This window comes from Sarcophilus harrisii, chromosome 2 (assembly GCF_902635505.1).
Source record: "Sarcophilus harrisii chromosome 2, mSarHar1.11, whole genome shotgun sequence".
NCBI classification, from domain to species: domain Eukaryota; kingdom Metazoa; phylum Chordata; class Mammalia; order Dasyuromorphia; family Dasyuridae; genus Sarcophilus; species Sarcophilus harrisii.
Window position 1 is genome coordinate 208,372,822 of NC_045427.1, and position 24,134 is coordinate 208,396,955.

Here is a 24,134-nt window from a genome sequence, read left to right on the forward strand (position 1 = left end):
ATCACTGGGAAACCATTATTTGTTGTAAGATTAAATCAATCATACTGAACTTAGAGAATTATTAAGCACCATGCTAAATTAGATAACCATTGTCTCATCAATTCCACTTATTACCTTATAAGAATCCTTGTTTTAAGTTCAGAATTCTGGCCCATAACAAAGAACAGTATTAAGTTTCTTGGTTTGACTATTTTCAATGACATTGATTTGAGGACAAAATAAACGTGTAGGAAAAGTTTGCCTGCAAGGTAAAGTTTATCTGTATTGAAGATTTGATAACCATCTTCAACAAAGTAAGCATATGCATGGAAAATGGACCTAAAAATTCAAAGTTGTTTCACTGAGGTGAATTAAGGAGCTACTCAAAGATCAAGGTAGATACAAATACAGGTATTTAGTGGACTGAGATTCTAAGAGGCTTCAGAAGGATGGAATAATATATACCTACATTATCCACTTATAGTTGAAGGTCTTTTTTCATTAAATTTAATTAGTAGTTGTAAATATTTAATTGGTATGTGTATTGGGGTGGGGTTTTTTGTTTTTGTTTTTGTTTTGATAGCATTATGTATTGTCAGGGGTGCTTTACTTGAAATCAAGAAAGATGTGGGCTCAAATTCAAGCTGAGGAGATTGCCAAGTGAAATACGATAGAGGGAGAAGAGAAAGTGGCCTAGGACAGAGCCCTGTGGGACATCCATGGTTTGCAGTCATGAGTTGGATGATGAGTAGTGTTCAGATAGGTAAGGCGAGAACCATGAGAGAGCAGTGTCACAAAAACTTAGACTGTATGCAGGAGCAGATTGAAAATGTCACAGGCTACAGGGAAATTAAGAAGTTTGAGGATTGAGAAAGGTCCAATAGGTTGGGCAGTTAAGAAGTTGTTATTTAAGAGAGAGCATTTCAGTTGAGTGATGAAGTCAGAATTCATGCTGCAAAGAATTAAGAGAGTGAGAAGAAGGGAAGTTGAAGTCTTCTCAAGGAGTTTAGAACAAAAAAGGTAATATGTGGGATGACAGCTAGTAAAATTGGATGGATAGATCAAGTGAGAATGTAGAGGGCAAGTAGTTGTGGGTTTATTTGTTTGTAGATGTAGAGAAGTAGCAGTGATTGAAGTAAGAGAGACAACATAGGGAAGAAGATGTGATAGAATCGGATCTTGTGCTTGTGTGGATTTGTTTTGGCAAGCACAAGGGCCACCTTTTCACATGAAACGGAGCCGAAGGTAAAAATAATGGTTGAAGGTATTTGAGTAAGAGAGAGGAGGGGAGAATGTGACACTGAATAGCCTCAATTTTTTCAGTTGGGGAAATTTCTCAGCTGAGATTAAACTATGAGAGGTTTGAAAAAAGGTGAAAAGGTTTGGAAAAGGGGCATGGTGAGTGAGATAGTGCATCATTTAGGAATAATATGAATGGATTATCTTGCTCTCGTGAGGACTCAGTTAAGATTATGTAATGTAAGCTTGTAGTGGAACCAAGTGGCAGTTCAATTCAAATTAATATTTATATTAATTTGCTAGGGAACTATGGTAGACTATGTAAAGAGATTTAAATCACTTCCAGATCCTCAGGTTTTTGTATGAAGCCTAGCATCATGTATCAACTGGGTTGACACTTGAAAAAATAAATAAAAAGAGAGAAAGGTGTCACCTCATGATCAATAAAACATAGCACAAATACCAATCTCAGTACTTAATATAAAAATAACATGTAATGCTATGTTGTGCTGCTTCTAATATAATTTTGTAAGTGAAATGAATTTAGGGAGTGTGGCAGAATTAAAATTCTATGTTTGTAATTTTTGCTTGCTGAGAGTTTTCTAGAGCCACACATCACACCCGAGGAATTATATATTCTGGGCCAAGCCAGAGTTTTAAATTTTAATTTTGACCAAGATAGGGATACATGACTTATCCAGATCTAAATGATATTGTAGATAGTTTGGTTTCATGTAGTGATTTGGGAAATCCTCTAGGGGGAAGATCTTATTTTAGTCCAGCTTTCACATTATTACCCTACCTCACTCCCTTTTTTTGAATGTCTTTTTGAATCCCTTAGAAGGACATCTAGACATGTTCACATCTCCTTAGGTTCCAACCCAACTAGCTCAAACTCCCAAGGTTTCCCTCGTGGATCTCTGGCTTACCTTGGGATGAATATATTACTCTTCTTGCAAGATCTTAAAGGTGAAAAAGTATATATTTCCTCTCAAATATTAATTTTAAGCAAAGGTCTGTTACACTGGCGTCATAAACAATTTAGTTGGAAATTACTATTATTTTAAATTGGGGGATGGTGCCAAATGCAAAGAATGCTTTCCCCTTGGGGCATTAGTGAGCACATTATGGGGCATACAAGACAGAACATATAGTTAGCAGAACAAGTAGTTACTGAAATTCTTTGTGAAACAAACCATTTTAAAGCCTGTTTAGAGAGGCCAAAATTTTTGAGACATAACTTGATTTTGGACAAGGGACATTAAGCTATAGGAGCCTTCTAGGGAACATAGTAAATAGGTAATTGCAATAAGTTTTTCTGAAATTTTGTGAATTTGGGATTTTGTGCAGCCCAGAGAAAGAGTTTAATATCAAGATAGAGAATAAGGGTTTCTTTATATTTGATTAGGATCAGGTTATCTGGTTGGAGAGGTTTAAATTAATTCTTATTCAGAATTGATTGGGTTATCTAGAGAAGATTTTTAATATTCATGTTGCCCCCTTCCTTCTCTTTTTGGATTCTCACTGTCTCCTAAACCCTCTGCAGTCTGGCTCTTTAACTGAAATTGCTTTCTCCAAAGCAGGAGGAAGGAAGAGGAAGGGAGGAAAAGAAAGAGAAAGGGGGGTGATGGTGGTGGTGGTGGTGGTGGAGGAGAGAGAGAGAGAAGAGGGGGAGAGAGAGAGTGAGAGTGTTCATTCTTAATTTCCAAATCCAGTGCCCTTTTCTTAATCCTGATTCTTTTTAATTTCTCTATAGCATTAATACCACTGACTACTTTCTTCTCCTGGATTTTCTCTTTTTGGCATTATATGATAGATACTCTCTTCTGGTTTACATTTTATTTTTCTGGCCAGTCCTCATTTTCTTTTGGTTATCATATTACTAATTATGAATGTCCCCAAACCCTCTTATTGTTTTCTCTTTACATTGACTTAATGATCTCATTGGGTCACATGTTTAATTTTAATTTCTATGCTTATATATACAGCCCTAATCTTTCTCTTGAACTTTAGTTCCTTACCATTAGCTGTTAGACATTTTGAACTGAATAAACTGAGGTCAAGTCCAATCTAATAAATTCAAAACATCTCATTATTTTCTTCCTCAAACTCACTTAAAACTTCAAACTCTTTCTCTTGAAGGTATCACCATCCTTCTAGTCACCCACATTTGTGACTTTGATATCAGCTTCCACTATTCACTCTTTTTGTTCCTTTATATCTAATCATCTGTTAAATCATGACATTTCTGCTCCCATGTCTTCTGCCTGCAAACAGAGCTATCTCTGTAGTTCGGATTCTTATCTAGATTGTTACTATGGTCTCTTTAATTGGATTCCCTGGATCAAGTTTCTTCCCATTCTGGTCTATTCTTTACTAAAATGATTGTCCTAAAGTATAGGTCTGTTAGTATCACTTGCCCCTCAATTAATTTTAATGGTTCCCATTTACCTCTAGGATTAAATATACACTATTCTTGTGGTTCCTTATTTCTTCTAGAATTAAATATAAAGATCTTTGTAAGTTGTCCTCATCCTATATTTCCAACTTTATTGTATTACCTCTATCTCCCTTCACAGTCTATCCAAATTGACCCTCTTGTATTTCCTCACCCATAATGACTCATCTTCCATTTTTTTGCTTTTGCACTGACTGTTCCCCCATTGCCAGAAATGCTGGCTCTTGGAACCCCTGATTTCTTAATGTGCTATCTTCTCCATGAGATTGATCCACTTCCCATCTCCTCCCTTAGTATTTATTTTGTGTCTATACTATACATATTAATGCCATCTCCTTTTTTAGAAGGTGAGCTTCTTGAAACTGAAAATAGGAACAATTTTACTTTTGTCTTTATATCCTTATTGCTTTACAGTGTCTGGCTTATTGATTTATTGAATAATTGCTCAAAGAAAGAATTAAGAGGTCATGGGCAAGGAGCATCAAGGTGACACAGTGGAGAGAGCACTGGCCCTGGAGTTAGGAGAACCTGAGTTCAAATTGGACTTTGGACATTTGATACTAACTTGGGCAAGTAACTTAACCTTGATTGTTTCTACTCCCAAAGAGTACCTGGCTAGATCGGCAGATGGATCTTCATATTCTTATACCCCAAAAGAATATCATTTATAATGAGAAAAACATGAAATATTTTAAATTGAGGATATTGTTTTCTGATTTGTGACTAGATTAAATAATGAGGCAAGTTGATTAAGTCTTCAGTCTTTGTCTTTGAAAAGTATTATTTTTTAAGTATTTAGTATTTTCTTCAGGCATAGTATGGACATGGAGAAAAACTGGAGCATGGAGGTGAAATCAAACAACATGCCCTTGTTAATTGCTTTATTACTGCCTTTTCATAAAACATAAAGAACCCCACAATTGTATTTCACTTTCTTGCTAAGTTAATAAAAATGGGTCAGTACTAATTTTAATCTCAGTGTGTAAAACAACTTTTTAAATCGGGGTTCTCTATATACTTTTTAAATAAATCATCTCATTGGTGAATATCAAACAATATTAAGTGGTATGGAAGTAAGTCAATGTCAGGTGAATAATAAAGCAAATTTTTTTTTTTTTGTTCTGAGACAAACAAGTTGTTTGTGTCTTTGCAGAGGGGAAGCTTGGGCTTCCTATCTTAAGCTAAACAGAATTGGACTGACATATAGTGACTGTCGCATATTCTCAACAAAGGAAATCCTTTTCATTTCCCACTACATTTTATTGGGTCACAAGAATAGCAGAAATACAAAAAGCATTAATGTGTGAAATTTAGGAAACCACTTTTCTGAGCATCCTGTTATAGTCTAAAAATTATATATTATTTTCTACCTGTGTAAAAGTTTAATTTTTATGTGAAAGTATTTGTGTGCATAGTGGAGTAGGTGTCAGTTTATTTTAAGTAACACATAGAGTTGATAAATGGAGATTTTTGTTAGAACATCTTCCAATTAGGAAAAGCTAGACCAGCATTAGGCTTACTTTCCTTCAAGAATCGGCTTCTAAGAACATTTTTTGGTCTTTAAAACAATGTGAGATCTTTGAAAAAGAACTGATGTATTTATAAAAAGAGCTGATTACATCTGTGTAACTCTTGTGTAGTCAACATTTCTAAGTAACTTTAAACATGTTTTTAGAACTTGAAATAGCACCTATTCAGTACTCATATGAATAAATCTTAGAATCATAAAACTAAAAATGGAAGTGATCTTCTAAGTTTCACTTTGCTGATGGAAAAAACAGTCCTAAAGAGTTGCAATCATTTGCTCAAAGTTACACAGACAATAAGTAGTGCCTCTTGTATTCAAATCCTGGTTGTCAGATATCATATCCAGTGTACTTTTTACCAACCTTGTTTCCCTCACTGTTAACAAAAAATTTGCAATATGGCCTGTTTTTGGAGGTCATGCTAGCTGCTCAATGTATTACCAAGTTTGGATATGTTATCACTACCCTCATGTAAGTTGCATTTTAGTAGGGAATTAATTTATATCAGTCATAGTCATTAAATCATGTCAGTCATAAATCAATAAGATTAATGTGTTTTTGTTTTCTTTGTATAGATATTTTATGTATATAATGCATTCCAAAGCTTTGTATATGATGGTTATTATGTAGTACTCAAAATATTAAAAAATGCTTGTTGAATTTTATTGAGGTACAAAGAAAGTGTTGACAGATTTGTGTCCTCTGGTTTTGAAATGCTGTGTTTGATTTTGTAGCCAGTGCTTATAGGATCCAGTATTATACTGAATTAACATCTACTAATTAGGTCATGTGTTCTTAAGTACACTGCTCTGTATATGAAAATCCTACTTGATTCCTTATCACAACATTTTCTCTCCCCAAGACTTTTGTCTCTAAATTTATTATTAATATTTCATTTCATAGTAATGATTTATGGATTATAACAATTTGTTGGAAATCTGAGGACCATGCACATACATAAATAAAAACTAACAGTGCAGAATATGTCCCCTTATCCACTGGCCAGTAGAATTTGAGTTAAATTCAGATTAATTTTCATAGCTTAATGCTTACAGTTTTTATTTATATAAGAAATGTAGTTCAGTAGTGAATCCTAAAGACATGTAGTACTATAGTAAGAGAATTAAATTCTTTTCTTCTTGGAATTAACTCATTTAAACATTAAAACTTAGTTCTCTTGAGTTACCTTATTACAATCGTGTGTCAGTATAATAATCTTTTGTTTTTGACTTTGGAACAAAATGAGAGTGATTGATGGCCATTTATTAACCAAATAAAACAAAAGTGATAGAAAGTTCAGTGACTTATTCCAGTAAAATTGATCTGTACTGAATGATCACTTGACTAAGATGGGGAAATCTCTTCATTTTAAGCTTTTATGAGTTATGTGACTTTTAATCCAGTTAACTACTTTAAAAAAATTATGTAATATTGATGAGCATATTAAAATCACTTAAGTTTGATGCCTGTTGTCATAAAATTTAGCAGGTTTGCTATTTTCTTATTTTGGGGGAAAATCATTTAATTTTGTTTGAAGTGTATTCCCCAGCAGTTTCCTTGTTCCATTCTTGGCACTCTGTAGGTACTTAGTAACTACTAATTAATTGCTGGCAGACTATTTTCTGACACTCCTAGACTGGTACAGTTAAGGTGTGGATCCGTGAGAAACAGCCATACATTTATAAGTCCTTTAATTCTTTCATTCTCATCAAATTTCTAGCAAGATTCTATTCCCAGGGATTTTTAAATGCTAAGATGCTCTTGATTTTTCATATAGACTTTAAGATAAAGGACAACACAAATAGATCATGAAAAACTATTTAGAGAGATTATTGCCTGCAAGGAAGTGGACCAGAACCAGGAAGCTACTGATGTGGTAACCAGGGATCATATACTTAAACCATCTGTGTAACTCTTGGCAGGAGTAAACCTTCAAAACAAGATCTTGGGGAATGCACATGACCAGGTGTGTGATCAAAAAGATAAATATATTCTCATCTGATAGAAATTGGCCCAGTGCCTTTAGCACACAAGGGATATCTGTGTGCGTGTGTGTATTCACACATTCTTCAAACTTTAGAGCCTTTAATGCATTTAGGAAGTTGAGAGGAATAAGAAGGGCAGAAAATAATGCAATTGACCATTAAGTAGAAAATTATTATTATAAACTTTGAGAATTCCTGGAATTCCATTAAGTTTTTAAAATATATGAGAACTAAAAATGATTTATAGACTAGATATATCAGAATTTTTATGAAACACAAGAAAATCATATAAGGAGAAATTACACTAATTTTTTTTTTTTTAAATACAAAGGGCTTTAAAGTACATTATGACCATGTCATGGTATTAATGCTTTATATATTAGAGTCTGCAAATGCTTTTACATTCATGTATTTTTTTGCTCCCAATATTCCTTTGTGATAAGTTTATTATTAAATAGTACCTGCCAAAATTGGAAAGAATTTTATATTTCTGCTTTTCATGCAAATGTGATTTTAATTAGGTCAGATTTGTCATTTATCTTCATAAAAATAAATACTTATGACAAACTATAATTCTTGAATCACAAAATTTTGGGATTAGACACCCTTAAAAAACCTCCATCAAATCCAGCTCTCTCATATTCAGAAGAAAAATTTGAGGCTCAGAAAGGGGAAATGATTTGAGCAAAATCAGATAGGTAGTGGTAATGGTAGAGGTCGAACTAGGACTACAGCTCAGGATTCCTGACACCTAGTTTACTATCCTTTCCCATTACCTTCAAATGTTAAGTATTTAATTGGTACATGTGTTTAATTCCTTGAAAGCTGGTAGAGAATGAGTACATTTATTTGCACAAATAATATTTTTTCCCATCTCTATTTTGTTACTTAATGATGATTTTTAATTAAATTATTTCTTTTATCTGTAAAATAAAGGCTTAAAGTTTAATGCTTTATTTTCTCAAACCAGGAATATATAGGGAATAAGGATAGTATATTTAATTGGAGGTCTTACAGTAATACTTAAAATAATTTTTGTTATGAGAGACCATCCTATCTTTATTATTTCACAATTTTTTTTTTTTTTTTTTTGGCTTTAAATTATAGTAGTTTAGTTCATAGAATACCTGTTTCCATGCTTTCTTGGGTTAACAGGAAAGTATATTGGATAGTCAGTAGTATTATTACGTCATCATCTTGGGAGGAAGATTGTTTCTGCCAGAAAAACTTTAAAGTTAATAAATCCACAGTGGATATAGGAATTGGATTTTCAGGAAAAAAGTTACAGCACTCTCCAGTAGTAGACTTCCTGGATACTCCAACAACTCTTAAATGTGTTGTAAGTGATAAAAGAAACAGGGCAGGAAGATATGTATATCCTTTTTTTTTTTTTTTTTTTTTTTTGGTTGTTGTTGTTGGAGAAATAAGGATGTAGGGTATAGGATCATTAGGAGCAATTCTTTTAGACAAAGTCTTATATGTTAGTATCAAGATTTTCAATTTGGAAAAAAAGCGGGAGTGGAATTCTAGCTTTCTTATATAATTTGGCCCTATTACTGTCATGTTCCATTTAAACTGCTGAATTGGGAAATGATATAGGAATATTCTTAGATTCTACTATGCCCTCACTGAATTTGCAGAATTCATATTATCATTGTCCTGGTTGTCATCTTTATCACCAAACATTTACTGAGCACATTGTTAAGTCCTAGAGGTCAAGAAAAGATAAGACATACTCCTGACCTCAAAGAGTCTTTATTCTTATTAGGAAAACAGGTTAAAATTGGCTGCCACAGAAATATCAAGTAAGAACACCCTACAAAACTTCAAAAAAGAGATCATTATTATTAAATATATTATCCTGGACAAATCATTTAACCTGAATCTCAATTTTTCATCTATATAGCCTATGTCATATTTGTGCTACCTGCCTTGTAGAGCAGTGAGAAAAGTACTTTGTATGCCTTTAAACTTCATGCAAACATGGGTTATTAGGAATTTTTAAAGATTATTTTTCCCTCTCATACACTGCATCTAATCTTTTTCTTTAAAGTTTTAAAGAGATCAGATTTGAACTCAGGTTCCTCCTAACTTTAGGGTTGGGTGCTCAAATCACTGCACCACCTATCTGTGTGCTCCCCCCCCCCCCTTTTTTTCCATTCCATGAAACACTAAATTTGAAAAACTCTTATAGCTTTATTTGCCCAGTTTAAAATGTTTTTCTCTATCTTCTAGGTCAATGATAAAATACAGTTTCACTTATAAAATCTTATGAGATTTTTATGTGATATTTCAAATATTTGTGAATATTTTTACCTATGTCTGTAACAAATTATTCACTAGTGTTATCTTTACTATCTGTAATGATAGGCTAGAGAAATAATATTCAATAAAAGTTTATTTCTTGTCTTATGAAATATCTATTAGATCAGACAGAATATAACCCATATTATATCCTATCATTTATTAGTGAGATTTTATTGTATTTTTCTAGTATCCCACTTGTATTTTATAACTGTGACAAAAAACTTAAATAACTGTAAGTTACAAGACAATGGCTCTTAAAGCTCAGAAAGGGAGGTTAGGACAGAGAAGACTAATGAAGTGTCATACCTAAACCTGAAAGTTTTGTACAGAGTGACTTTTGCATTTGATGCAGTTGACTAGCTTTTTTTCTTAGTTGCAAACTCAATTCATTGATCTTCTATTTCTCTATTTTGTGCATTTTTCTTAAAATATAACACCACACAGTCTTGTTTCCTCTCAATTTTTTTACTGCTGTTTCCTGTGCTGACTCTGTTTTTCCTCCTTTCTCTTTAGTCCTCCTAGAGTCCATCCAATCTTCATTATTTATTTCAGTTCAGTGCAGAAGATATCTTTATTCTTTTTTATTGTTGTTGGTTTTTCGTTTTGATGAGGCAGTTGGGGATAAGTGACTTGCCCAGGATCACACAGTTAGTAAGTATTAAAGTGTCTGAGGCTGAATTTGAACTTAGGCACTCCTGAATCCAGGGCCAGTACTCTATCACTTTCTCCATATCTTTATTCTTGATCTCTTTCCTGATAATTAACCCCAAATCTCTGATTCACCATTAGCCTGTATTATAGAATTTAGAGGTAGAAGACAGCTTTTCAAAATTTACAAATCTTATTTTAGAGGTGGAAACTGAGGCCCTGAAAAGCAAAGTGACTTGTCTGTGGTCATACAGGTCATCCTATTTTTCTTGGGGATGGCCGTGTGTACAGACTTGTTTCTGTTAATATTACCCAATCACTTTGGTTTTTGTGGGTCCTTTGGAGCTTTCTTTCATCCTATTTACTTGATCTTTCAGTAAATCTACTTGAGCTTTCCTTTGTGATGTCTCTTATTTCTACTGCTATCATGTAGTCTACATTCCCATCATTTCTTTCTTAAATTATAATCTGTACCTTATTATTTTCTTACCTTCCTATTCTTATCTACCTTAAGTGGTACAATTTCACTCACCTTCACTCAAAAGAGATATATATTAAGTATGTAATAGGCTTGATTCCTCATTGTTTACCAACTAATATTCTCTTCTTAGCCTGACATGGAAATAAGTCTACAACTTAACTCCTACTTAAATGCAATCTGGTATTATTTATTTATATATGCTTGCTTTCTTCAACTAGATTTTTAAGCTCTTCAAAGTAGGGACTATGTCTTATGCTTCTCTCATTGCTTTCCCTTGTGCATAAGACCTTGAAAAATGTCTGATTGCTTAATGCCAAAAGACTGTTAATAATTTCATAGTTTAAAAAAGTTCATTTCCCTTTCACATGAAAATTTTTCTCCTATTAAAGACATAATTCCCAACCTTTTTATAATATATTATGATTTGTTACTATTACCTGTTAGGCAGGTAAGTAATGCAAATATTTATTATTTATTATTCTGATTTTAAAGATGTGAAAATAAATTGTAGCGGGGTCCTCAAACTAAAGCCGCGGGCCAGATGCAGCAGCTGAGGACGATTATCCCCCTCACCCAGGCTATGAAGTTTCTTTATTTAAAGGCCCACAAAAGAAAGTTTTTGTTTTTACTATAGTCTGGCCCTCCAACAGTCTGAGGGATAGTGAACTGGCCCCCTATTTAAAAAGTATGAGGACCCCTGGTAGAAAATAAGGGATTTGGTTGAGGTTACATAGCTAAAATAAATGACAGTGCTGGGATTTAACTCTCAGTCTATTAATATTAATTCTAGCACTTTTTTAGCATATGAAATTAGCCTAAAATTGTGGTGCCTACATTTTTTCCTAATACCAAAATATAAGCATATATGAAGGAAATCTTAGAAAATAATTTTGAAATCAAATTAGTTCTTTGCTAATCTGAATTCAGGAAATAGAGAACAAAGCATTACAAGCTGAATACCTTTAAATGAATCATAATTACTCATGCAAGTGCATGTAAACTTGGATACGCAATTAGATAACTAATTATGTTGAAAATGAAATTACATGCTTAAATACATGACCACTCCCTCAGGCTCACCCACTTTTTTTTTCTTTTGGATTCTGCATGAATTTATTGTTAAACAGCACCTGTTAAAATTTGAACATGTATGCAAGATGTTTTGTAGCCAATGTTGATGTAACAGCAGAAAGTTGGAATTCTTTTCATATCCTTCAAAGTTCTTTCAAAAAATTGTAAAAGGCAGTGCAAAGAATTGTTCTATTTAAGGTAAAAGGAGCTTCTCAAACTTAAAAAGTTTGGGATATATAATTGAAGAAAGAAGAAGATAGACTAAAGTTTCTAGTGGCCACTGGAGAGTATTTAGTTGTACTATGATCTCTAATGTCCCTGTGTTCTATCTCTGTGTCATCTTTTCCCCCCCTTTATTTTTCTTCTTTGAGGCTAAGTAACTTGTCCAGGATCACAAGCTAGAAAAGATCAATTGTTTGAGCTGGATTTAGAACCTGACTCCAGGACTGGTGTTCTATCCACTGTGTCACTGAGCTATCTTTATAACAACATTGAGAATGTCCTGAAAGTAAGTGATATGTGAGTGACATGAGCATTTATAGTTTTTCCATGATGGTACCTTCAATTGGATCACCAGTGCTTTCATAATAGGTGTTATCAACAGTCTACTCCCTCTCATTGTAGTTCTCATCTGTTTAATAGAGGTATTGTATGATTAAAATGTTGCTCAATTAATATATTTTTGTGTTTTAGCAATATAAGAACAGAAATGTAATATTTGTCATTTTCTCTCAACTGATAAGGAAGGACAGGAAGAACCTGTCCAAGGTAGTCTGTTACCATTTCTTATAGTCTTTGCCATTTACAGGGGGTGAGGTACAAAAATTTCAGGATTGTTTTGTTTTGAATTTCTTTTATTAGTAGGGGTTTTGACACATTCTTTTGTGTGGTTGAATATTTTTTATCTCCCTTGAGAACTATTTGTTCATATCCTTTTGATCAGTTATTATCTATTAGGGAATAACACATCATAGATTCTTTGTATTTGTAGAGATAATTGGAGATTAGGTAACCCAACCTTATTTATTCATTAATTAACCAGCCATCATTTGTTTAGGACCTTGTGGTTACAGAGCACAATGTGGGGCTTTGGAGAAAGTTTACATAAGTTATAGTTGATTTAGCAATCATTTATTCTATATCTTCTCCAGTTAAGGAACTGTGCCAAAAACTAAAAGACAAAAATGACAATTCTTGCCTTCCTGGAACTTACATTATACTGGTAGCATACAAATATGTGCACAGTAAAAGGGGCCAAGGAGAGAGCCATAAATCTAGGAAAATCTGAGGAGGGAATGATGGTTCCATGAAGACTGTGGCAACTATGCAACTTCAGAAGAATGAGAAGGGTTCTTAGAGATGTTATGCAGCCTGCTAGGGCTCTGCCTTGGTTATAAAAAATATGCCAAGGCAACATGTGGATTGTTAGTAATTCAATTCAGCAAGCATTTATGTAACATCTGTTATGTCCTAGTGGCTGGGTCTTGAAAACAAGAATGAAATCTAGGTCTTGGCATCAAGGAAGTTGCATTCTGCTGTCCTGTTGTGATCCCTTGCTTTTGCTCTTTAAATGATCATAATATATTCTTTTATGCAAATCATATACATATATCATATACATAACATATCTTCGGTAATAGGCACTGGTCTTAGCTTTTTTTCCCCAAATTTTCATTTATTATTTTGCTGGCCTTGTTAAAATGCATTCTATAACTTTCCTTTTCCTTTTGGATTATTTGCAGTTTTGATTTTCTATAAAAGCATATAATTTAGCTTTCTATTTTCCTCATTAAATTTTGAGTCAGTATAATAATTGCCAGCATTTATATAGTGCTTTAAGTTGGCTAAAGCACTTTAAGGTACCTTCTTTTACTGTCCAAACAATCTTGGCAAGAGGTGTTACTATTATTCCTGTTTTATAGATGAGGAGATGGAGGTGAAGTGATTTACCCAGGGTCACAAAGTTAATATGAGGCCTCATTTTAATTTGGCTCTTCTGGACTCTGGCAGTCATGGTATCACCCAGTTGCCTGCCTCTTTTCTCTTTCACTCCCTTATTCTTGCCTTGCTGTCACTCTTTTTACTGACTGTGAGGTGTGTGTGTGTGTGTGTGTGTGTGTGTTACATATAGAAGCTAATGTTGTGAATGTTTGCTTCTCTAAATTACCATGCATTTATTTTGCCTTATTCTATTGAACCAAACTGCCCATCCCAAACACACACAGAATATAAACTCTTTGAATACTAAAGCTTTTTTTTTCTTTATGTTCTTAGAGACTGTCATAATGCCTTTTGTACAGAAGGTTGTTTATTTGTTGAATTTAATGGGCTTTTTCAATAGGCTTTCTATTCAAAACCACATTTTTTCAAAATGTTTTTTTCATAAGATTCTTCAAAACCACATTCAATTTAATAAAGCATCTTTCATCAGTTTTTTGAATGGTTAATCCAGTATATGTAAAGTGACAAATGTTTGATCTATTTGTTATGATTTTTCCAAAAAATGAGTTTAGATAAGTGAAGGGTATTTTTATTTATACTAATCTGTGGCTACTTAAAACTTTGTTCGGTTGTTTTCCATGCAGATTTTGAGATCCGTTTTTTTTGTTAAGCATTTTAGATTAGAAAAACTTTTTAAAGTAATGATTATGACAAGTCTTTGTTAGTAAAAAATTGATTTGATTTGTTTGAAAGGACTTAAATAACCTTAGGTTATTTTTTCATATTTGGTATTGACAATTCTTTTTTATTTGTATTGATAATATCTAAAATCATGAAATTCCTATATCATAAGATCATATATTTAATTTTTTTTTTTTTTTTTTTTTTTTTTTTGCTGAGGCTTTTAGAGTTAAGTGATTTGCCCAGTGTCACGCAGCTAGGAAGTATTAAGTGTCTAAGATCACATTTGAATTCAGATCCTCTTGACTTCAAGGCTGGTGCTGTATCTACTGTGCGGTGCCCCCAGGATCATAGATTAAGATGTAGATAAGGACCTTATAAACCATTGATTTCAATTCCTTAATTTTGTAGATGAAGAAAACTGAGGCTGAGAGAGGTTATGCGATGTTCCTGAGTCACATGGCTATTTAGTGTCTTGAGTGAGAATTTGAAATTGAATCCTTCTGGCTTCAAGTATAGTGCCACATAGCTGCTTCTTCATCGTGTTATGAATGATGGGAAAGTTATAGTAATTGTATGTCTTTGGAATTTTTATATGTTTATATTTTGTTTCTTTGTTGACAATTTATTATTGGTAAATTATAACATTTGTATTACAATTTTGCTATTCTTAGAATTTTAAGAGCCTCTAGGCCATTTTCTCCATTGGAAGGTTTGTGTGAATTTTGACTTGTAAATTGTGAAGCAGATTCTGATCTTGGAGATAGATCCTAATCAGTCATTTGTGGCATGTATTTTCATGTACCTTTAAATTAGTTATTCTGCTTGGGCGGATTAATTCAAGAGCTTTATGATACTTGGCTGTATTTGAGATAAAAATCTTGCCATATGGCTTGCTAATAGATGTAGATTGTTTTAAGTCTGAATGGACCTAATAAGACAATTGGTGGTAATGGTAACATTATCATTAAAGGGGTGATAGTAATTTAAGTAATTACTTTATAGTTTTTTAAAATGGGCAAAATGCTGACTTGATGATTAGACCATTAAGGGCAGAAATTGGAGTCAGAATTCCTTCACTCATTTACATATCCTCCAAAATTGAAATCCCTTTAGTATAAAAGCATAAGAGCACCCACTGCTCATAGTATCAGAATAAAATCTCCCCTAAAATCATGCTATTGGCAAACATGAAAGACTCAAAAATTTTGACCCTAGATACAGAAAGTCAGTATGCTTACATAGTTTACTTTTTGTTTGTTGATCCAAAAACTGAAATGCTTTAACTGTCTTGAGGGTTAGGTAAATGTTATGTTCTGGCTAGATATTAGTGACTTTTTAAACATATTAATTAGTACTATAAGCATTAATAGCAGAATAAGGATTGGAGAAATCTTTTATTGATTGAACCACTTCTCTTGGTCTCTTTGAAATATTTAATTATAGATTTTTGAGAAAATATCTTATGTGGATTTAATTTTTAATTCCAGCTTCTTTAAGTTTGTTCTGCCATTTTTCTCTTTATAAGGGAAATGGGAAAAGGTGATAAATGGAACCAATCCCCTAAATAAAATTTTGTTTTTGATGAAAACATTTTTTCCTATAAACGAAATCTGATTTGAGAGATTATTTATTATAGTGTGAAAACCTCTTTGTTGGGGAAGTAATTGGAAACAATTCCATTAACTGTTTCATTTAAAAAACATTCTATTCAAATGTTTGGTTAATCCCCTAAAATGAAGTATTATTGCCATTTAAGAAAATTATTGATTTTAATGAAGTTAAATATCTAAAAGATTATTGAAGATGATATTGTAGTCTTCTAGTCTTCAAATAGAAGTCAATAAGTATACTAGAACCCAACTTTAATGTTTTCTCAGGATTCTTGCTACGTCTGTGTAGAGGAAACTTTCTTATAATGAAGTCTTTCAATAGCCTTCGTCTCCTCTCCAGTCTCCTTTGGATAAGCTTCAAGAAAGATCTAACTTAAATGTAATTCTAATTTATAATATTATGACAATGTTCTAGTAAGTTTATGTAGGAAAATTTTATTCAAAATACCTGTCTTGATCTTTTAGAAAACATTCAGTTAATTCTGTATGTTGCTGTAGTAGGGAATGAACTGGTTTTTGTTGTTTGTTGTTTTTGATTTTTAATATGTTTGAAGTAAGTGACTACAGGGTATCAGTCTATTAAAAAAAAACCCACCTTATTTGTAGATTTAGTGTACTGCATTAGAGTCAGAAATATCATATGTGTCTTTTTCTTTGTAACTGGGTAATCTTTCATAATTTCCACTATGTCACATATTTTTCTCTCTTGTTTCTTTTTTTGTGTGGTTACACCAACCTTGAAATGCCTTCCCACTCTCTACTTTATTCTTCTGCCATCCAAGGATTCCCTGTCTTTCAACTCTTACTTCCTTTACAAAATTTTTCTAGACCCCAATAAGCCACAGTGATGCTTCTCATAGTATTCTAATTTTATTGGTTTTTACCAGTTAGTTTGATTTGTTTATCTGACCAAATTGTAAACTACATATAGGGAGGGCAGTCTAACTCTTTGAGAACCCAGGAGAATACCTCTAGAAAGGTAAAGGGCCTTTCTTGCTCACAGCCATATAGATACTAAGCAATTGAGTTAGATTTCAATTTTAGATCTTTTAACTTCAAACTCAAAGCTTCTTTACATTCCATAATGCTGCTTACAATGAGTAATTAAACATAATCTGCCTTTAGAGTTGGAACTTGACCTCAATACAATTAAATGAATTTCAATTCCATTTTCTTTGAAAACTTTGTAAACTTTTCCATCTTTTCAGAAGTTTTAGTGACAAATGTTTTCAATTGTACTACATTTTATGGGAAAGAAATTTAGAGAAACATCTCATTTTGTATCAAACACTTTGTTCTATAAGTTAATATACACAAATGTTATTTCTTTTTTTAAAAAATTTATCATTTTTTTTTTGTTTTTACATTGCCTGAATTTTTCCCTATATCCTTTCCCCTCCCTTCAACCTATCCCATTTTTTAAAAGAAAAAACAATTTGCAAAATCAATCAATATATCAAAAAAATATGAAAAATAAACAGTGTTACACCCTAGGGACTTCGTAACTCTGCAAGGAGTACAGGGAGGTATTTTCTCATGTCTCTTCTTTGGGGACATTCTTACAGAAATGTAATTTCTTTATTGGATGGTGTTGAATACCTTGAAAATAATGGTGGTTGAGAATTTTCCTCACTTGTTTTTTGTGAGGAATAAATCTCAACCATACCACTTAGTAATATAACTAAATTATATCTTATCCACATGAAATGCTGTGTTTTTGTCATCTTGTTTAACAGGGTGGAATTTTCTTTGTTCTTTTATTGTGATTACTATATTTCTTCTCCCACTATCCCCTCCCACATTGAACCTTCTAAAGAATAACAGATTTGCACTTTCCATTATAACTTCTTGTTTTTCTCATTTAAATGATTACTCCCAAAACTAGAGAGGAAACTGGTCATAAAAAGTTCCATTTGGTTGAAGTTCATCATCCTCCTCTTGCTAAAAACTTCATGTTGAAGGGAGGGTCTCTATAGTGACCTTTTTCCATTTAACTATCACAACTGTTGGACTAAGTGTTCTCTCTGAGTGTTTTGATTGCACGATGGAAAGGATTTGTATCAATATAACAGAGAAAAACATTTTCATTATTTACTGAAAGATCATAAACTTAAAGCATTCATTGTGAATATTGCCCAGCTGAAAAACAGTGAACCTAGGTTTTTTATTTGCACTTTTTTTGTGGAGGAGAGGGTACAATATAATTATATCAGTGTCAAGTGCCTCTGTGTCAAGTGATAGATTTTACTGCAACTTTTAAAAATGTTTCCAGCTATTAACTTTTTAAATTTAATTTTTTTTCTTTTGAAATTCATTATCATCAACCCAACATGACTTTCAGAAAATAATTTTTTAAAAAGTTTACATATGGAACCATGAACTTATGCTACATAGTTTTTTAAAAGTTGAATTTAAAAGTTTTAATGCTAATAGCAAAATTGTCCTCTTTCTGTGTCCTTAAATGAACTTTTTCTTTCATGTGATTTTTAAATGTTTTACTTTATTTTTTTTACCAATCTTATTCTGTATTTTTTAGTAATAGCTTTTTATTTTCAAAATACATGCAAAGATAGTTTTCAACATTCACTCTTGCAAGACCTTATGTTCCAAATTTTTCTCCCTCCCTTTTCCTTACCCTCTTCCCCTAGATTGCAAATAATCCAATATAGGTTAAACATATACAATTCTTCTAAACAAATTTCCACATTTATCATGGGTGCACAAGAAAAATCAGAACAAAAAGGAAAAAAGCCAACAAACAACAAAAAAAAAGATGAAAATACATCTTGAGATCTACATTCAGTTCCTACAGTCTTCTCTCTGTATGCAGATGCCTCTCTCCATCACAAGTCTGTTGGAATTGGCCTGAATCATCTCACTATTGAAGAGCCAAATGTGTATCACAGTTAATCATCTAACATAGTCTTGTTATAGTCTTCTGTGCTTTGTAGCAATTCTGTTGAAACTGGATTGTTCTAGTTGCTGATATATTGTGGAAAGGCCTCCCTTTTTATTTAAGTTCTTCTCAGTGAGGTTCTTCACTTTTTAAGTGTTCTTAAAGATTTGTGAATGCAGATTGGCCAGATGGAATGTGATGTGTGGGGTGAGTTTGTGGGTGGTCTTTTCTGAATCCTAATTGGCTGGAGCACAGGAGTGCAGCTAGTGAACCATCCTTTATTTATTCACTCTTTACTTATACTCAGTTTTTTGTTTATTCATACTTTATTGACTTATGATACTCATATGATACTAGATATGTGTGCCTATTGTCTGGGGTTATGGATTTGTTAAATTGGTTCCAACCTAAGATTGATATACAGGCTGTGGTTATTTTAGGTTTGGCATTTTACTCAATTTATATACTAATAAATAGCTTGGGAATATAAGACAAGACCTGTTGTTATCTTAGGGCAGAGAAAGAGACAAAACCCTTTGCAAAGATTAGATCTTTTTCATTTTTTGGCATGAGTATGACAGTCTGTCTCCAGACTTTTGAATGTTTCACTGACTCTCCCCCATGCCTGAACTCTCTGTCCTCATGCTTGCCTTCTGGCTTCCCTGGTTTCTTTCATATGTCAGCTAAAGTCCCACCTTTGCTTTTTGACTTTCCTAGGCCTCCTTAATTTTGATGCCTTTTCTCTGAATCTATTTCCAAGGTATCTTCCACTTATTTTGTCTCTCTACATAATTGTGTTGTCTCCTCCATCAGATTTTAAGTGCCTTAAGAGCAGTGTCAGTTTTTCCATTTTCTTTGTATCATCAGAACCTTGCAGATAGTAGGTACTTGTTGACTAAGAAGTAAATGTTCAAGGCTGCAAGGAGCCTTGTAACGAAAACTATTCAACATGCAAGCAACAAAGATTTCAGTAAGCCATACTTAATACAAAAATTTCTTTTGCATAGGAAAGGAGTTTCTGAAAATTAGAGTACATTTGCAGTTACCATAGATACTAATAGTAATGATGATGACAATGACGATAATGATGATATAGGCTTGATCCATAATTTGGGCTCAGTTCTTACCGACTGAAAGCCATACTTCAGGGGCTTTGCTAATGCTTAGATGCATCATAGAAGTGAACATAAGGCAAATGGATATGAAAACAAAGACCTTTCTGTGTTCAGTTAATGCTGAATGCTGCTACTGTTAGCTCCTTCGTTTCTTTAATTTGTCCCTTCTATTCCTTTCTATTGCCACTGCCCTAGTTTTAGGTTTTTCTTATTACCTGGAACATTGCAATAGGCTAATAACTAATGAACTTCTAGTCTTATCCCTTTCCAGTCATCCTTGAAATGACTGCCTAAGTAAATTTCCCAAAACATAGTTCTGATCATGTCAGTTCTTTGCTCAAATGCTTTTAGTGGCTTCTTGTTTCTTATATAAATAAAATTAAAATTTCATAGATTAATAATTAAGGCTTTCTTCTGGCTCTAGTTAGTTGGAGCTCTGTTTCTATTCATCTGGGCTACCAGATCACCCTTGAACCCATGTAGCCTTCCCCTACCTCAGAATATTTGATCATGGGCTTACTTATCCTCATGGAATTTTTCTGTTTTCAACTGCTGAGATCTTTTTTGTCTTTCATGACCCAGCTCGGGTGCTGCTTCTTTCTTGAAGTGTACTACAGGATCACTGATTTAGAGTTGGGAGGGACCTCTGAGGTCATCTAATTCAGTCCTCTCATTTTATAGAGAAAGGCAACACAACTTTCCCACCTTCACACAGACACAAGTACCAGAGCCAGGATTTGAACCCCAGTACTCTGTCTTCCATTTTATTAGTCTCTTTAGTGTATTACATTGCTTTTCTTTGTCCTTTCAGATTCAAGTGATTATTCTCTGAAGAAATTGCATGATTTTTAAAAAATCTTTTTCTGTTTCTTCATTTTATTTTTCTTTTTTATAGATATTTGTAAAGATGTCTTATTGTCTTCTTGCTGGGAATTCTAGAAGGGTAGAGAACTATTACAGTTATGATCTTTGTACCCCAAGTACTTAAACCTAGGCCTCATATTTAGGCACTTAATAAATTTTTGTCATTTGGAACATATGATTTTTGTCAAGCATCAGGGTAACTGTTCATTATCTAATTTTATTGTAATGTATACTCACAGGTTTTGGGTCCTGCTCCTAGATGGTGTTCATTCTTAGACAACTTGACTGAAGAATTAGAAGAGAATCCAGAAAGCACAGTTTATGATGATTACAAGTTTGTCACCAGAAAAGATCTTGACAATCTAGGTAAAAAAAAAAAAGTTATGGTCATAAATGTTTATTTTGTTTATTTTATTTCACTTTTTCTTTGTCAAGTTTTGAATATAAGTAATTACTGATAATTCCTTAATATTTTGATGTGGGCAGAGAATAAATATATATTCTCAGCTGAAATAATATGCTCTCCTGTATAGATTATAGTCATGTCTATTATCTTTTCTAACAGAGAAGAAGAGTAGTGCACATCATCAGAAATGAAGTTCTTATACCTGGCCTTGGAATTCAGCCTTAACTTTTTTGAAATTATATTTAATAGCTATAGTTAACAATTTTGTTTATTCTTAAGATGTTTAGTTCATGCTCTTTTCTTTTCTTTTTTTTTTTTTTTAACATATACTGTAAAATTCCCAATCACTTCTCTCCTAGAAGAACATGGTAGCCAGCAAAAACAAAGGAATATTTTGGCTATATCTGAGAATATGAAGGTGACTTCTATCCATTGTTCACCACTTCTCTTGATAGGTGGAAAGCACCCTTCACCGTTCAGTCTCTGAAACCACTATTGGTTATTTATTTGAATTTATTTATTCAGAGAAGTCTTTTAATATTATTAATTTCCATTCACATTATTTGTTTTTATTGTATTTTTTTCTTTGTCATTATGGTCACAATGTAAATTGTTCTTCTTGTCCTACTAAAACTAATTTTAATTTCATTCCTGAGGTACCAATCATTTAGGATTCTATAATAGGATACGGTAACATTGGACTAAATATTCATATTAAGAATATCAAGGACATGCTGAAGTAGATTCTAGATGACACCTCTCAGATCCTTTAAGGCAATAATGTTAAACTCAAGTAGAAGTGGGGCTATAAAACCATACAAAAGGATTTCTAAAAGCTGCATATTGATTTAGGAAATCACATTACCTTATCTATGTTTGATTTAATTTTATTTATTTTTTTAAGTATTTCCCAATTATATTTTAATCTGATTCAGACTATACCAAGGAGTGCTATGGACCACATATTTTGACATTTCTGCTATAAAGGATAGCCCTGCTTTGGGGGTTAGCTTTAAGATTTTAATTACTGTAATTGTATTATTTTTAATAGAGCTTAGTTAATATTTTAAGGTTTTTATTGTTGAATAAATACTTGAAAGCACATTGGCATTTAAAAAGAAAAATCTGTGCAAGTAAGGAGTGATATGCCATCTGAGGAGAACAGGTGTTAAAACACATCATTAAACTCAATTAAATAATATCTTTCCCGTTGGGTATAAAATAGCATTTTTTTTTTTTTTACCTAAAAAGCAAGCAAACAGAAAAGATATCTGCCACAAACACAGAACAAAATAAAAAAAAAATCTCAGCTCCTAAATGTTAGAATTCAAATACTGAATTCCCTTTTGTTCATATGTGTTTTAGTTATTTTAGCTATGAAAGTAACAAAATAAAATGTCATTCAGTATCTCTGAAATGCCACAGTTTTCTGCATTAAAGAAAACATATTTCCTGACAAAACTATAAGTAGAGTAAAAATGGAATAAGTCTTTCAGAATGAGAAACTTGAGAATTCGTTATTACAGATTTGAACAAAATTTCATTTTCTTTGTATGAATGTCTTAAAAATAATCTTCTAGTGGATAAAACTAGGGTAGCTATTAGTAGATAATTAAAAGCTATGTTTTAATAACACCTAATCTTTTAGCATATCATTTTTCTTTACTTTTTTCACAATTTGCATTTTCTTTCTTTCTTTCCTTTCTTTTGTAGTTGGGGTTAAGTGACTTGCCGAGTCACACAGCTAGGAAGTGTTAAGTGTCTGAGGTGATATTTGAATTCAGGTCTTCCTGATTTCAGAGCTGGTGCTCTATCTACTGCACCAACTAACTGCCCTAGCTTCTTTTCTTTTAATTCCAGAATGATAAAAATAGACTATTTTATTTTCTGAGTGCTAAATTTGAAAATATTGGCTGACTTAATATTAGATACTTTTACTGATGGGCTAGATCTGTCTTTTATTGCATTTTTTTTAACTATTCTAAAAATATAGAAATCTATTAATAGTTATTTGTTTAGGATTCAGTCTCCCCTCCCTCTCTCTCTGTAAGTATACATATATACATATATGTGTGGAGAGAGAGAGAGAGAGAGAGAGACAGACAAGAAAATGTAGGTACTATCTGCGCATTGTTAATTATAAGGAATTATGTATTCATTCTTTGTAGGAGCAGGTGACAACGAATGTAAACACTACATATAATAATTGTACTTGATTAGCTTTGGTTGACTTTTTTTCCTTTTTTATAAGAGATGACTTTTTGAAGGTAAGTGGTGGGAAGAACCATTTATGTGGTGTTTTAAAGTTTGCAAAGTGCTAACAAATATTTATTTTTATCTTCACAATATTCTTGTGGGGTATTGTACCCACTTCTGTGGATAAGGAAATTAAGGCAAGAGAAGTTAATTAATTTTCCTAGGTCACACAGCTAGTTACATGTCTGAGACTGAATTTGAACTCAGGACTTCCTAACTTCTATATGAAAAGTGTCATTTAGAATCTGCTTGAGCATGTCTAATGAAAGATAAGGAGCTCACCTCATGAGACAATTCTAATTGTCAGGGAGTTCTACCTAATACAATGAAAATGACTTCTTTTTTGCAACTTCTAACCAAATATGAATCCATTGGTACTATCAGTAACCTTTAGGATTTGGGTCATTCTCATCACTATGAAAAAAGCCCAAAAGTTATAACTAAACTTTAATAATTCTCAGTATGAATAAATAGTTAGTCCAATGCTACCCTGTACTCAATATGGCTGCAATATACTAGCTATATGAAATCTGTAGATTAAATGATATAGGGAACATATACTGAGAAAACTCCCTTTTCCAGTGAAAGTCAACACATTCTTTGTCAATTTTAGTTGTAGAAAGTTATCTGTCTAAAATACTGAGAGGTTAAGCAATTTTCCCAGGGTC

General features: G+C 32.7%; 1 protein-coding gene across 1 annotated transcript in view; it reads left to right on the forward strand.

Annotated features, from left to right (window-relative positions):
- NOL10 (nucleolar protein 10) overlaps positions 1-24,134 on the forward strand; it is a 103,208-nt gene that overhangs the window by 46,596 nt on the left and 32,478 nt on the right. Inside the window, exon 14 of the mRNA XM_031951295.1 lies at positions 21,044-21,170. Coding sequence (XP_031807155.1) covers positions 21,044-21,170 — 127 coding nt within the window. The remainder of the gene's footprint in view (positions 1-21,043; positions 21,171-24,134) is intronic.